Raw genomic sequence first — 16,987 nt, forward strand, 5'->3', positions numbered from 1 at the left:
ACACACACACACACACACACACACACACACACACACACACACACACACACACACGTGTTCGGTCACCCCGAATGACTGAATATGAGCAAATGATGGAAAAATATCGCTTGATGGGTTTTCATTACCAAACGGCAGCAGCAGCTGCTCGCCGAGTCGTTTGACTGAATATTGGTAACCGCACACAGACACACACACACACATTTGAGCCACAAATTTGGGGTTGGGGGGGGGGGCATAAAAAACGCGATAAAATGAATCGAACGTGAAAAAGGATTCTCAAACGCCTGACAACTACGCTGCCAGCCTTTCCGTCCACTTCACCATTCGGTTAAGCGTGTGTGGCCTTATTTTCCATTTCCAAAGAACCCACCGGTACCGATTCACTGTTAAAATCGTTTTCATAACTTTTTTTTCGTTTTTTTTTTGGTCCAGCGCATCGTTGTTGTTGGTTGTGTGGTGCAAGTCGCGAGCCTTTTTCTACCACAAACGCCAAAGCAATTGCTACGTTTTGAAGGATTCTTTTTTTTTTCGTTCGTTCGCTCTGAGTTCTCCTTTTGACGGGCGGCGTTGTGTGTGTGTGTGTGTGTGTTTGCGGCCGCTTGCCATTTTTTTTGCTCCCACCATACCAAATATTCTTACGGGGTTGCCCACAATGACAGAGTGGAAAGTAACAAATTTTCCGTATGTTTTCCCTGTGCCGCATGTGTCATGTGCGGGGTTCGTCCGTTCCAAAACACACTGGAAGATGTGGGAACAGCGGTGGGGCTGTATTCCTTTTTTTTTCTCCCATAGTCAACACAAAGCTTTCTTACCGTTCCTGTTTTGTTTTGAACTGCACGCTTTCCCTTCTACGCAGAACACGAAGCAAAAGGGAAGAGTGCGAAGAAAAAAAAACACGATCCCAATTTCATCTCATTCCACCGCATCAACCGCAGTGGAGAGCCCTGGAATGAAATGAGACGTCACCGAAAAACGGGAAAAAACTACGGCAAAATTGAGAGAAAAATTCATTATCGTCATATGATTGATGAGATTTTTCTCGACTCGTTGTTGTTGTTGAAGCCTGGTGCTGCTGCATCAACTTTTATCCCTTTTTCGTTGTTGTTGTTGTTGCTCCCTTGTTGCCTTCCGCTTCCCGCTCCCCTTCCGCCTGTCAATGGAAGGAAATTTCCTCTCATCCCGCCGCATGGGCCAAAGATTTCCTTTCTTCCCATCTGCGGCAGTTTATATCGCCTTCGGGTTGTGTGAGAGTGTAGGAAAAAAGGATGCGGTTGGTCTCTGTAAGATTGTTCTTTATTTTCAATTTTTTTTGTAAGCACTGGGTGCCGCTCGGTTGGTCGCCCCACCCTATCTGGTCGCCCCTTTCCGAAATAACCATCATCAGCGGCCCTATCGAAGCAGGCTTAGGTAAAAGGGAAGAGAAATACGAAGATATGCGGTAACACAACAATGATTTACGCTTACGACTCATTCGAGCATTCGTGAGATTCGTGAGGATGCGATGTGTATGTGTGTGTGTCTGTATATGCTTCATATTTTAGCGCCATTGTTGTTCCATTGTAGCATTTCTTCGTGCAAGCTTTCGCCGTCTTTTTGCGCCGGTTTACCTCTTGCATCCACCTTCGTAACCAACTCCCGGCAGCATATCCGTCGATATTTCTTTCATCTTTTTTAAACACTTGAACACGATACGCGATCGGCAAAAGAGGGAGAAAAAGAGAGAGATACAGAGAGAGAGAGGGAGAAAAAAAGAAGCATGCAGCGCGTGGAAAACCTGCAACGAATTGGTCGAAAATCCTTGTACATTCTACTTTGTCAGGATGACGAGATAAGGAAACGTGGTTCTTTGTCGCGGAAGGAAGCAGCGTCCGGGAATGGAAGGGAGGGGATGGGACACGGATTTGCCACGGCCACGATGGTGGAATCGCGCGGTGTGATATATTGTCAGGAGTTTAAATCTAATCCATGATACTTTAAATTGATTTAATGCTTTCCTGCTTGGGAGTGAGCGCGTGTATGTGTACGAGCAGGGGGATACTCTCATTCTTCGGCCGGACGTGATGGTTGCTTCATTCATTTCGATAATTTAAGATATTTTACGTTGCCTAGATCATAGCGATCATCCCTATCTGGTGTGCTTTCTCTATACACGCGATACATCTCTTTGTTTGAATTGGTGGTTTTCTTTTCCTTTTTACTCAATTACAGTTTTTTTTGTTTTCTTACTTTTTAACTGCTAAGTGTGCAATTGCTTCATGGTTTTGTCTATCAATGACGTTTAGCTTGGTATCTTTAGCGATTGAAAAGCTTTTGTTCGATTTTTTTTATTTTGTTTGTTATAATTACATTTTGTTTTGCCGAGTTTTGCTATAGTATGATAGAAATCGCTGCTTAATTAATTATGTTAACTTATTAATTTGCTGTTTTGTTTTTTTTCTTTAACTCCTAAATTTGTAAAATATTAAATATGCCGCATTGGAGAGTAAAATACAGTGATATAATTTTTTTTTAATATTATATTTCAAAAATACCTAAATAAAACATAACATTTGCTGTGATGCAACTGGTTTGAAACGAGTACACCATTCTATTTCAGCTCGTCTGCGATGGGATTGGCTGATTCCTCGGCTCCTTTGTACTCGCGACCAAGGTAGGTGTGCTCCATTCTTGTGTAACAAATGATATTTCTATTCCTTATAGCAGCAAACCGATGTCTACCTGTATAGTAGTTCTTGCAAAACTTAGCAAAAGTAAGCCCATGAAGCAATTAAAGGCACAAGGAAGCTGTGTTTAGCATATTAGATACCTTGATTAACAAAATATACTTTTAATTGTCTTACGGTGGACTGCTTTCTAACATCATGTAAATAAGAATTCAAATCATCAGTAGAGGCATCACATTTGCATTAAATTAATAAATCAAAAGAAACATTTGATAACATACTAACAAAACTACTGCGGCAACAAAATATGACTCTATGACGAGAGCTGGAACATGAAGCTATTAACGCTTTGTAGTTGATCCAATAAATGATTCCCCAAAAGTCGAATAAACGGGAGGGTTTTTTTTTTTAACTCAATGCTCATAATTTGCACTTTCACTCTCATTCCAGGGGTTTCGGCTTCATCACATTCGGCGATCCAGCCAGCGTAGACAAAGTGTTAGCACATGGTACTCATGAATTAGATGGCAAAAAGGTAAGATTTTTCAAAATAATGAATACTAACAGAGGAAAAAAGACGATTTAAGGGCGAAAAAGACGGTCGACTTTCTTGTCCCCTTCGATCTTTCACGATCTTTGATCGAGTGGACAGTATTCTAGAGGCTTACTTCATTCATTCATCTGATTTATTTCATAATGGGACATAGTGCATATTTACAATAGGTAAATTTGATCGGTGCCGGATTTTTCCTTAACGCGATAGTTGGAGGTTTATGCCTGAGGCTTTGTTGGAAAAATTAATTTGGTGGAGTGATGCATTCTATGGGGAAAAATTACAAAAAAAACCCCTTAGAGTATAAACATTTTTGGATTATGATAAAAAGGGAAAAGAACAACTATGTACATGAAAAAAAACGTATAACCTAAAGAAGAGTAACAATAATGCGGTGGTGAGGAGAAATGAAAAATTCTATCATACGTAATTTGCTTAATTTAGTGTTGTTCTACAAGCTTTTGTAGAGTCTTAATATTACTATTTGTACATTTGGTGTGGTATTTCGAGACAATTTTTTGTACATAATCAACAATCCTATCGATATTTGTTTTACTATGTATCGAGTTCGTGCTGTACCAAGGCGGTAGATTTAAAATTCTTTTAAGGAATTTGTTCCGGAATATTTGGATCTTGTTGATATGTACATTTGCGCTGTTTATCCATATTGAACACGAATACGTAAGAAGAGGTCTGATCAATGATTTGTACAAAAGTAGCTTATTCTTAATATTTAATTTAGAGTTCCTATTTATAAACGGGTAGAGGATTCTAATGGCATTAGTGCTACTAATTAACTTCTCTTCGATATGTTTTTGAAACGTAAGTTTCTTATCTAAAATTACTCCTAGATATTTAATGTTGTTACTCCAAGGAATAGTGTTGTTGGTGATGTGGAGTGTACGGGTTGGAAGTTTTCTTGCGCTGGAACATCTTGTGAAATAGATAGCTTCGGATTTTCCATAGTTAATCTTTAGTTTCCAATGATGGCAGAATTTCACATATTTTTGAATGCCATTGTTCAGGTTCTTGATTATAGTTTCGGGATTGGCGTTGGATGAACTAAGAGCAAAATCATCGGCAAATGCATATTTTTTCACACCTTTCATATTAGGTATGTCGCTTGTAAATATATTTGTTGGGAACGTTGTTGGGAACACTACAACAGTGTATAAAACGTCTCAACGACCTGTCAGAGAGCGCTAGAGAGAAAGAAAAGTGAGAGACAAGAGGAGGAGAATGGGATAAAACTGATCGCAGGATGCGATCTCTTTTTCATACAACCAACAAGGAATAAAGACCAATTTTTTGGCACACACGATAGAAACGTGTTCGGCAGAAAAAGTCTTGTTCTCTTAGTCTTATTCCTTTAATTTTCGTTAGCAAACCATCGGTTTTCTAACAATATTGAAAAGGATTGGTGACAAAACGCTTCCTTGGGGCAGACCGGCAAGAGGATTGAAGGGTTCAGAATTATGCGAAGGAAGATGAACAGATCCAGACCGATTGTGCAAGAAGGATTTAGTTAGTAGGATAAGTTAGGGAGGGAAATGATTTCCTAATAATTTAAATATTAAACCGTCGTGCCATACCGTGTGTCAAACGCTTTTTCTAAGTCCAGTGTAACTAGCCCAGTTGATTTTTTTATGTTACGTTCCGATCTGATGATGTTGGTGAGTCTATTTAGTTGTTGTGTGGTGGATAGGTTAGGCTGAAAACCAAATTGGTAATCTGGGATAATGTTGTGTGTCTTTGTATGGGAAGCGAGGAGTTTAAAAATTATTCTTTCGCAAAATTTTTCCCATACAGCTTAGTATGCTTAATTGGACGATAGCTTGACGGAATCTTCGGGTCCTTTCTAGGTTTTGCTATTGGTAGGATTTTTGCCGTTTTGGTGGCAAGTGTTTCAGTGACATGTTACTAACTAAATCGGGCCCTATCGACTTTTTTGTTTTTAGAGTCTTGATAATTTCATAGATATCTTTCGGTTTAACAAGGTTAGGATAGGTACTAGAGGCTCACTAATTTTGGAGGGATACGAATCCTTTTTGAAGATTAGTTGCTGAATTATTGTCTTCATATTGGGGATGTTTTAATAAACATAATTCAATCATTCAAGGTCAATTATCAATGGGGTCATACGATCCAGATGATATTCGATGATCGTCGATCGGTGTTCGCAACCGTCCACTCAGTCACTCGACCACTGGAAGGAAACCCCTCAAACAATTGAGATATAATATGGTAAAAATAGAAAGCTACCGAAAGCCATCACTTCATTCAGCCGCCACCACGCAGCTACCAAACAAATCATCCCCGATTTGCCCCGTGCTGATCAAACATGGCGTTTTCACTTTGCCACACTGGCAAACGTGAGCGGTCATAACCGCCACCCGTGGAAATCACTCTCAATCACCATCATAAGCGGCGAATCCTTCCAGCCCATAAACCCATTTCCGCATCGCAGCGCTGAAATAACAATCAAATTTTATTTTCTTTAAATTATGCTGCGAATGTGTGTGTGTGTGTGTGCTGCGGGGGGGGCGCACTGGTCGCGAGCAGCACGGCAACAGCACGGCCGGGAAACATAAACATTATCTCTCCACCGTCACCAGGCGCAAACACACGCATGAACCGTGGCGTGGCGCACGTTTGAAAAGGGGGCCCCCCGGGCCCGTATGGCAGCTGGGAGCACCGCGGTTGGGGGACCGTTGTTTGACCATTCTATTCTTTCCGGACCGGGTCGACTTTCTATAATATAATCCACGGAATAGGCTTGCGTGCGTGCTTGTGCCGGCAATGGCAGGAGCAAAGTAACGAGGGAAGGATGCGCCTTTGCATCTTCTTTTTCGTAGTTGTATTCCGTAACGGCCAAATGCTACCGTTAACGATTGCTTTATTTGCGGTGCCCAGTTTACAGTTTATATCGTGCGCGTGTGCGTGTCGGCGATTTTTGTTTTATTGCTCCTTAGCCGTTTTGTCCATCAATGGCGGTTTGTTTTTTTTTGTTTGGTTCTTTATCGTTATATGGGCCGCTTTTCGACTATCAAATGGAAATTCGCGAGGACATCTTCACGTCGGTCGTTGACAGGGTGCTTTTAGGCATCCCTCCACTAATCTTGAGACTTTCCGGCCGGCCGTTGTCTACTGGGTCCGGTTTTTTGCAGCGTGGCGTTCATGCACGCGTTTTTCTAAAGCTGCTAAATCCCGAGAACAACAGGCTGATGGAAAATAAATAAGCTCCCCTTTTTTGTGCCGCACACTGGAGGCATCCCGAGCCGAAGGAAACAAAACGCGGGGTCCTTTTATATTCCGACCGCGCCTCTCCCCCTGCGTTCGGATTACGTATCCGGAGTTTAGAGAACCGAGAGCGTTTCTCTATGGCAGCATCTTTTGTTTTCTGCTTGTATTTTGCTGTGTTTTTTCCGTTGTTGCTTTTCCTTACTCCAGCGTTTGTTGTTGGATGCTAAAGTGGGCTCCGCTTAGTCCGACAATCATAAAGAACCGCTCACCGATTGGGTTGGCTTGTTTAGCAGACTTCCTCCCGCCTTTTAGACTCGGGTCGGGACGAATTCGTAAATGGTGCGAAGCGTGTTATGTCACCCACATGTTTATCTTACGATTTGTGTTCCCGGCCCTCCGATCTCAGTGCTGCACCGGTCCCAGTGTGGAGCCGAACAAAAAAACCCTACCTCTGCCGACGCGATGGAGCCGGACACATTTTTGATGGCCACATGCCGTGTAACGCGCATGAATCTGTGTGTGTGTGTCTGTGTGTGTTTGTGTGCTGACTTCGAGCAAACATAATTCTTGTTAAATCATCTCCTGGGAGGACAATATTTTTTATTATTCATTTTAATTTCACTCTCCGGGTGTCTTGGGTTCTTCTGCTTGGGTTGCAAGGACCAGCAAGGACAGGGTTCCATATTATAGCAGTGTTGGGTGGGTGGGTTTTTGGCTGTTGCCACTAGCACTGGGATGGAACCTTCGACAGCAATGTACACAGAAATCTTGTTTTATTATTTGCAAAATAGCCAAAAAATGCTGACTTTACGGAACACGTGCCCCGGTGGATATGAATGGTTAAGTGCAGCTAAAGGGGACCGTGTATGACGTCAGCGATGGATGTTATGCAAGGTTTTTAAGCTGATTCTAACTGTGTTACACAGTACATTTGTTATACTAGTAAGCTAATAATAATCAGCACTTAGAACAAGTAAATCTTGTTCATTCTTTTAATAAAACAAACTAAATACAGTTGAGGTGTTTTAGGGGCAGTTAAAGTTAATAGATTTTTTGTTGCTAATTGTTTAAATTTTGGCGTGGTCCGGTAGGGTAGCCAAAACTAACTATTCGAAGATTTTTACTTTTTTTAGATTTTTTACGAGGTTCAAATAAGTTGCTTTTAAAACATCAGTTATAAAAGTTCGTTTAAATTACAAAAAAAATGTACTAATTGACTGTAAAGTTTTAACTATTAACTATTTAACTTACTTTATTTCGGGTGCCAACTTAGTTTTCTATATTGAATTTTATTTATGTACTGTTTCTTGTATGTACTTTCAAAGCGTAGAACTACTCGTGCAATTTGAGACAAATTAGAAAAAATATATGTGGGGCGGCCCGGTGGCATGATGGTAGCGGAGCCGGTCTTCACACGAACGGCCCGGACCAAAATCCCATCCGGACCAATCCCCCGTAGCAAGGACTGACTATCCGGCTACGTGGTAAAATAAGTCGATACGGCCAGGCCGTTCTAACGAAACAAAAAAAAAAAAAAAGAAAAAATATATGTAGCGATTAAACTCCAGCAACTAGTAATATAAACGTAAACATAACGAAACTGTCAGTCAAGCAAAAATTTGACAGTTCAGTGACAGATAGAAATAAAAAAGAGTGGACGCACAGCGACATCAACCACAGGCAAAATCACGTGTTCTTTTATTTAATGCGCAAGAAATCAGAGAGTATCGCATTAAATATTTATAGATGTTGTTTAACAGAAAATACTACATGAAATTATTATTCATTCGGTTAATCGGTTTATGTATCAAGCTTTTTTGCCTGAGTCGATCTATTTTGAACGAAAAATTTAAGCCATCAATGGTACAGAGATTACATTTTTTTACTGGAAATATATTTCCAGAATATCGACTAGAAACCCTGCAGCAAATAGAAAAAATACCTCATAAAAGTCAATGTGACATTAAATCCGTTCCTTCTTCTTTCACGGATCGGATTCAATTTTGTTTTTTTTTTGTTGTGAATTTAGCGTTCCAATAAAACATCTCAACTCGAGACAAATTATCCTTTCGCAATGCTTCTCTCCGGAGATCTCGCTGCTGACTCTTTAATCAAGCGTGTGACCGTTAAGCTCCCGTTTACTGCCGCTTTGCCCCTGTATATTGGTTGGGCATTTTCCTTTTCTTTTATGTACTTTCAATCACCTACCAGGTGGGATGGAATGGAACGGTTGATGGATGTCTTCCCTCGGTTAAAGGTGAAACCACACAGCTACACAAATAGACACACGTGCGCATCTTCGAAACCCCGCTAAGGTCGGTTCGATGAAATTTGCATCTGAAGGGATGCCGATGCGGATACTGAAATAGTACGGTGTGTTTGCTTTGCGTACGGCACAGACACATTTGCTTCCCTGTCCGCTGTAGGCTTTGAATATGTAAATTTCTCGTGTTTTTTGTATGTAAATCGTTTACCGGCTCACCGGATATACATTTTTAATCGAACCGAGCGCACCGTGAGTGAGAGGTTTTTGTTTGAAGTATTTATAAGATTTACCTCACGAACGGTGTGTTGTCCGTGGCCGGGTCGAAGGAACCGATGTGCCGTTCCCGATAGATTTTTGGAGGGTTTTTTTTTTGTTGGGGGTGGATTGTGTTTTGTGGGGGCCGTATGTTCGAAAGCAGCTGGAATATAACGTCCCCGGCCGTAGCGGTTCGAGCTGGTTGGAGAAGATTTTTATGCGACTTTTATTTCAAGCATCGAAAAGTTCTAAACAATCCCAAGGGTTGATTGAGTCGTTGTAGGAGTGAAGGGTGTCTCATAAAAGAAGTCACATTTATTCGGCCTCAAAACAATACTGGAGCATCTTTAATGTGGATTGGCTTGAAAAGGATAGGAAAAAAACGGCTGATTGATTAATAAACGCAATCATTGTATGGTAATTTAAATAATTTAGATATCTGAAATCCTTCTTTTCAAAGATTTCTTTTTTCCAATCAAACGTTTACAAAAATGAAACTAGTTTTTCATATGAAATCCTGCAAAAATGGAAACCGGCGGACATATAACTGCTCTAACATATTCATCTGATATGCTCCTGGTAAAAAAAAACTGAATAAAAGATATTCCAAGCCAAAAGAATTCACCGCAGCTCGTGTGAAACGTTTCATTAGGCGAACTCGAAACGTAAGGGTTCATACTATCGTTTTTACATATTATTCATTTCATCACTTTCCCATCAGATGCACACGCACGGAATAGCGAACAAGAAGTGGGTTTTTGTGGCCATGCTTTGCGGTGCCTTTATTCTTTTCGCTTCACCTCCATTGTAAGGCGAACACTTTCCGTTCGCCATCCTTTTGCACGGGCGCTTGTGCACACCCGGGGCGGAACGGTGCGAATAGAAGTGGCGAATGAAGAATATTCGTGCATTTGCATGAAAATCAGCTCATTTAAATGATTTCACTTCCCATTCGGTGCTTTATGTGGACCATCGCCGCTCGTCGTCCATCGGGGGTTTTTTTTCTTGCCTAATGTTATCCCACTCCGGCTGATGCGAATACCAATATCATTCTTGTATTTTTCCGTTTCCTTTCTTCTTGCAGATTGATCCCAAAGTAGCATTTCCAAGGAGGGCACATCCAAAGGTAAGTAGCATTGGGGAACGGCAATGTTTTCACTAACCTGCAATAAAGAGATGCGGAGAGAAAGAGAAAGAACGAGGGAAAGTCTAATGTACATTGTGGAAATGTGTTTTCCTCCCGGCCGGTTTATTTATTTCGCTCCAACAAATTGTTTTCCGGTGCTTTCCGGAAGAATAAGTTATTCCAAAAGGCAGATGCAACATTTTAACACATATATTACTGGACGAAAATTTTGATTGTTCTTATATTTCTTCTTTATTATTTAAAAATATTTTTACTGATGGGTGTTATTGAAACCTATTTTTTTAACGACGAAAACAAATTCGTTAAAATTATATGGGAATAGTTGTTTATTAATTATAGAATTACGATAATGATACGAAGATAATACTGTTGTTAGAAGTAATTCAAATTGAACTGCTTTTCATTTAAATAACAACGGATCAATATTTCTTATTAATTGTAAGAATTAGTTGTGAGATACGAAAAAATTCTTTTAAACTAAATTGAAGTTTTTAAAGACCTCAATACTTTAACATTGAATTCCTGTTTCCGCATTAGTTTTATTATTTTTGTTGAAACAATAAAACAATGTAATCTCTATCGCTCAAGTAACATGTTTATTTATAAAAAAAAAACCAGCCATACACCAAATTAGAAGACATTATTAGCGAACAATTTCAAAACACAATGAGGCGGTATAACAAAAGTCCCCTAATGGTCCAACCACCGTCATGGATAGAATTTCGCTTATGAAGCTAATTTTCCCGATGGCCACTTACTCTCCTGCGCTGGTTGTTAACATCATGCAAAATGTGAGTGTGTCCCAAAATGACGAAAAGTGTCACTCGAACACTTGGCATGTCGAACATTTGCTCTCAATCAACCTTTTTCCTTTCAGCAACGCTCAGCACAGACTTTTTTCATTCCCGTTCTTTACCGTACTCCAACGATCGTGTCATTCTGCACGGCCATCTCTCTCTGTCTCTGTCTTGTTGCTAGCCCTTTTGCCGCAGGGCTTGCGTTGTCACTGGCAGAAAGTATTCGGGTTTGCTTGCTTTACAATTTTTCCATCTCGGATGGCACCATATCAGACGTGGTGGTGGTGCTCACTCCGGTGAAAAGCGAAGAAAGAAACTTTTTACAAACACAAGATCTTTCCAACCCCAAAAATAGGGGATCTCCCCTATTAGAACTGCCCATCTAAGTTGCATCATCGGGATTGGATAAGAATTGAAAGGCAGAGCAAGTGAAGGTTACAAATTTGTTGCATGGAGAGCATGGAAAAAAAGAAATAACCAGCATACACAAATAAGTTGACGGGAGTGGGCCAAACAACTTTAGCAACATACCAGCGTGACACGGACGCTGGTGGGTCCCAAGGAAAAACTTAACTTTGAACAAGACTTTCAACTTTACATACTCGGTTTTGAGATCGTTCCCGCTTCGGTTCGCCTTCCTGCCTCAAGGGATCTGACTGACCAGCCACACGGAGACGAGAATGGCCTTTCGGAAGCGTGTTTTTCCTTCCTTTACGTCCACAAACAACGAACTGATTTCTTGTTGCCGCACCATGCTTTCCATCATATTCTACGCGGCGGGGGATCAATTTTGGATCACTCTTTTCCTTGCGGGTGAAAAGATAGCACGACACGAAAGAAAGCAAGTGGAGAGAAAAAAAAAACACACACCCAGCATGTCACAGCAGCAGAAAGAAAGCGTGTATTGCCCTCGGGAGGGAAAATCTGCTCACGCGAATTCAAGTGCACGCTCTTGTGCACAACTTCAGCCTTGGTGACGAGGGACATCAAGGACACGATTACTTCTCTCATCAACAATCGAGCTGTGGATGCCTTCCGGGGGGGACAACGCGAAGGCAACGCGCACCGAAACGATGGCCTTCAACCTCCGAGGCCTGTTTGAAGCGTATTGAAAGTGTAGTTATTTTGCGCATACATACACGGTACAAATTTTCGCTTGCACCCTCGCCTCTGCGATGATGATGATGGTGACAAGGTCCGATGGTAATGGTGCTTTTGATGGGTTTTAGAACGGTTTTTTTTTCTCGAACATCGAAAGAGCTTCAAGGCAGGCGGCGTTAAGCGGCTGTGACACGAACCCTATTTCTTCGTGGTTCCCTCCACAAGGGCGATGGTTAGAATTCGCGCGTACCGCGTTCCAGCCCCTGAAGCTGGAAGTTGTAGCGTATCGCGTTTCGGGAAGGTGGCCAAGTAAAAAAGCGGCCCGAGTGAGGGGGTCAAGTTTATTCACTTACTCCGAGAGTGATATAAAGCAGCAAAGTGGACAAATTTACACTTCAATGCTTTGCAGCATAATTTTGGTGGAGGTTTAGTGAATGGTAGAGATTTAATACACCATCAGTGTGAAGGAAAATAGCATTCGATGCTATTGGACATACAAAAGCAACGATAAGGTTTATGATTTGCCGAAATGTTGCTTCGTGGGTTCGTTAAAACGATTAATTCACAGTACGTGTCAATGTTTTTTACACAACCTGCCCATCTGGAGGATCGGAGCTTAAAACAAATGACGGGAGAGGGCGCCACCAGCAATGCAATAAAAAGGACTGCATTTCGAGGATCGCGTCCTATTCCTGTTGCAATCGAGAAAAGACCAGTAATAAATTTTGAACGTCTCTGATTATAAACGAGGCTGTTAAAGATTTACTGAGAATATCTGAAACTTTGCAACAAATACGTATACTTAATATTTGAAAAATTCTCATTAACTCCTTTTCTGACGGCAAGGGTCTTGTTAATTGTCAATATATTTCAAATAGCCGTCATTTTTCTCTTTTTTACACCTTTGGCCTATATTTACACCTACGACAATTTTGCACTAGTGATCAGTAGCATTTTCCCGAAACTCCCTTCAGACATGCACACCATTAGTACTGTCTGAATTTCGCCCCAAAAGCAGTTCACACTCTGACCGGCTCAGTTTGGCACGCTCGCTTACTGAGCAACCTCGAATTCGCTAAACCGAGTATTTCTCCGTTTTGATCGATCGGAGTAAACCCCCCCCCCCCCCCATTCAACCGTCGGTGGTGGGATGGAGCGGCAAGAACCTCCAAACTTCTGATCTCTGCCATCATAAATCATTGCTCGGCACCGAATGCCGATGCTTTGTCGGAAGTTGCCACCCGGTCACCCGGGGGGCCTTTGCCTGGCAGCGGCATCTTCTTTGACTCACCACCACCACCCCTCCCCCCTACGGGGTGTTCCGATTCATTCTGAAGCGGTCGTTTGATCCGCTATCATGGTGCGCGTCCCACGACCTCCCAAACCGACCGTCTCCCTCACGTGGCGTGATCAAACAGTAACCAACCAAACGGAGTGCCAACCCCCATCAAGGGGGGGAGGGGGGGGGGGTTTGCTCGTCGGATCGGGGGGGTTTATCGGCACCAGGTTTTTATCCTTCCGATTCCGGGCCGAGACGTGCGAAACGAGGATTGAATGGTTTTTTCTCTCTTTTCGAATGTTTTCAAGTATGAATAAATTTATCTAATTCAATGAATTTGCGTTTCGATGCTGGTACCCACCGGGTCGGGTTTTGGTGATGGCTGGCGCTCGAGGTACCGAAGCAGACACGGTTTTGTGTGAAACGGAGATAGATGAGTAAAGATTTCGATTCCACCTACGATTTTCACCCAAACGATCCGTGGTGACGATCCGTGCGGTAGTGTGGCTGGTGGGTGGATGCGTGCAAACACGCTGGAGTTCTTTAGATGAAGAAGTATCTCTTCCCTCACGAATGGATGCACACTGGAAGCATCGAATCGATGCAAATGGAGAGTATGGTATCATTTCCATCATCTCCGTTGGGGTGGAGATGCACGTTGAATTAAGTTTTGAGTACACGTACGAGTGCGGACCGTCTCCGTCGGGCTGGTGGGCTGGCAATTGGGGAATCGTTGCTTAATTTAGCGTACGTTATTGAATTGCAATATAATTGGTAACATTTCTAGGCAGGCAGTAGACGATGAGGAATATGCTGTGGCTTAGCACCGTCTGCGGATGATTCACATTGTGAAACAAATTGTTGCTTGGAATAACTGAATTGCAAAGGTTTTGGAGAACGGTGACTCGTACTGTACATAAAATATGTGAGTGTTTATATTTTGTTTTGGTGAACAAAAACCATAAAAAACTATTTTTTATAAACATTTCTATCATTTTCCTTTTATATATGTGTCTTAATCAACTTGTTGTATTGTAGGAATGAATTCTTTATTGGTTCCACGTGTCCTTCGACTGCTGTTTGCTATAAAAAATTATAGCAGGCACCCATTTAACATTTTTCGTACAGCTATATTTCACTATAATCCCACACTATGTTAATTAGTTATTATTTAATATTCAACAATTACCCAATACCTGTTAAACCCTTTTCTGTAATTCTAAAGGAATCTCTTATCGCTTGTTTCCGTTTCTCAAGGCTTAATTGACCCATCCTCGAAAGTTCGTCACTGTCATGACATCACCCGTTGATGATAATCCTTGTCACTGTGCTTTTGTTTGTTTTGTTGTGCGTTATTTCCCTACATTGCAATCCACACCACCTTCAGGTAAAAGAAGTCATCAAGCATCAGGCATACAAAACATAATACACACACACACACATGAAAATATAAAAAAACTATCTATCTCCCATTGCCGCAACTTCCAGCATGAAGTTGGTCATTAATTTTAATTACTACCGCGCGCACACACCGGTAATAAAGATTGACAAATTAATTAATGTTTTAACTTTCCTTTTTGGCCTTCGTTGGCTCTTAGATTAGAGCAGCATGGGGGGGGGGGGGGGGGTTAGGCATAAGTAGCTAAAGGAAGAAGAGAAAAAAAAAACACTTAAATGGGTGTGAGGTGAGAAAGTATTTTTACCACTCCTGCGGCCGGGAATATCGCACACGCACACCTATCCGATGTGATATCTTCATTTCTGATACCGCGTTTTGCATTATGAAAGTCATCGAGTGGTGCACGTGTCCTGGGGGGTTTTTTTTTTGTTGTTGTTCGTCCCTTTCATCCGCTTCCGTGTCACCGTTACCACTTATCATTCATCATCAACCAGAAATATATGTTAGTGTTATCCACGCGATACGCGGTCAGTATCTGTGTGCGGCGATGAGTGTTTTTTTTTGTTGTCTCTAGTTATTTTTGCTATTTTGCTAGCTCTTTTCCGCCCCTTAATTAATGTCCACCCTGCACTCCCTGCATCGACCCTGTACGAGACGCTACCAGGTCGTCGATCACTCATCGAGCATCACAAATGACAACTGTCCATTATACAGAGCATCGTCGCAGGCAACCGCGCTAACAAGCAACCCTTAATGGGAAAACCGAACGCTTATAATGATGGTTCACCCGTAGAAGAATGGACAACATGTTAGGACACCCCGAGCCTACCGGGCTAATAAGAGCGGGCTGGTGAAGCTCGCTTTCGTAACAGCAAATTCTCCACGACTTTTTTTGTCCGTTCGAACCCATAAACACTTGAAAATCGTAATGACACTTGAAATACCTGTCAAACAAACGGGAATGTCCTTGCATGATACCAGTGTCCAATATGGGGACAGCCCGTTGTTCGGGGAAACACACATTTGGAGATCGAATCAAACAGGCATTCGAAGATGTGCAACCACCTGGAAACGTTTCCATGCTTTTCTGCCAGCACAAGGATTCGCAATAACAAAAAAAAAACATAACCCCTCCATTCTCGCTGTACCTACAACGCGTAGGGCACCAGGCACCAAAGATGCGCACATGAGAAATCATCCAACCGAGCCTACGACTGCCGGATGGTCGTCCCAGAACCGACAGAACCAGAAGAAATCGAAGGATAATATATCATTCCGAAACATCGACCAATCCACAATTGTTTTCCAAGTTCTCGGTTTCGTCGATTTCCACTAACCGCTCGGATGATCCCCATCGCTGGGTGTCGGGTTATTCTTATCACGATGCCGGAGGGAAATTTTGCCGAAAGGAAGCCATTGCGGTCCATGGAGTGGTGGCTCGTATCGGTGGAAAACCCACGGACCGACGACCGGTTACGGTTATTGGTAACAATTTATTAACCATTTTTGCCCCACCGTAGGACCGGTGCTCGGTTTTGTTCTGCCGCGCTTGGGAAGGAATCTTGTCCTGTCAGAAACAGAGAACACATCTCAAGTATGTGTGGGTTTGTGGGATGATTTTTTATCCTCACCACTGATCGCATTCTCAAGCTTGTCTCTCACGAGAACGAGAACAAAACGGTCCCAAAAAAAAAAGGACCGAAGTAGAAGTCGTGTCGGTTATAGGTTGACGCGAAGAATACACAACCGATCGGGAACGGGCTGGAAAACACACGGTATCGAGGTCGAGCAAATTGGTGGCCATGCAGAACGGAAAACGGTGAAACGGCTCTCTGGGAGGAAGTAAAGCAGATTCGACCACGGCCTTCGATCGATGGAATTTGTTTTGGGCGAAAAATATATCAATTGATTAATAATTTTCCATCGTTTTGAGTTCGGGTTCGGTGTACCGTTGAGGTGGATAGCAATCCTCCACGCCCAGTGTAAGTGGATGCTTGTTAGTATCGAGTGGTTCTTGGCGAGTTGGAGGTAGCGTGGGTTATGTATTTTGGGTTTTTGGGAGAATTGAAAAGGATTGAGTTTTGCTCATTCAGAATAGAAATATGAGTAAATGAGTTTTAGTAGAGGAAGTTTTCATGAGATACTACCTCTTCCAGGTACAGCTCCAGCTACTTAAAGCTAAAACTTCAACATGTTACAATTTACGTACTCGCAAAAAAACATTGATAATCAACATCCACTTAGTCGCAGAGCACGCATTTCAACAATATAGATACTAGAAAAA

The 16,987-nt window shown here is 42.0% G+C and overlaps 1 protein-coding gene across 6 annotated transcripts in view; it reads left to right on the forward strand.

The window, feature by feature from the left end:
• Window positions 1–16,987, forward strand: part of LOC128302606 (RNA-binding protein Musashi homolog Rbp6) — a 684,518-nt gene that overhangs the window by 297,780 nt on the left and 369,751 nt on the right. For 4 of the 6 annotated variants that reach the window (XM_053039462.1, XM_053039466.1, XM_053039463.1 and 1 more), the window contains 3 exons: window positions 2,597–2,650; window positions 3,114–3,198; window positions 10,065–10,106. In XM_053039462.1, coding sequence (XP_052895422.1) covers window positions 2,597–2,650; window positions 3,114–3,198; window positions 10,065–10,106 — 181 coding nt within the window. The remainder of the gene's footprint in view (window positions 1–2,596; window positions 2,651–3,113; window positions 3,199–10,064; window positions 10,107–16,987) is intronic. The other 2 variants (XM_053039464.1, XM_053039468.1) reach the window with 1 other exon arrangement.

This window comes from Anopheles moucheti, chromosome 3 (assembly GCF_943734755.1).
Source record: "Anopheles moucheti chromosome 3, idAnoMoucSN_F20_07, whole genome shotgun sequence".
Classification (NCBI taxonomy): domain Eukaryota; kingdom Metazoa; phylum Arthropoda; class Insecta; order Diptera; family Culicidae; genus Anopheles; species Anopheles moucheti.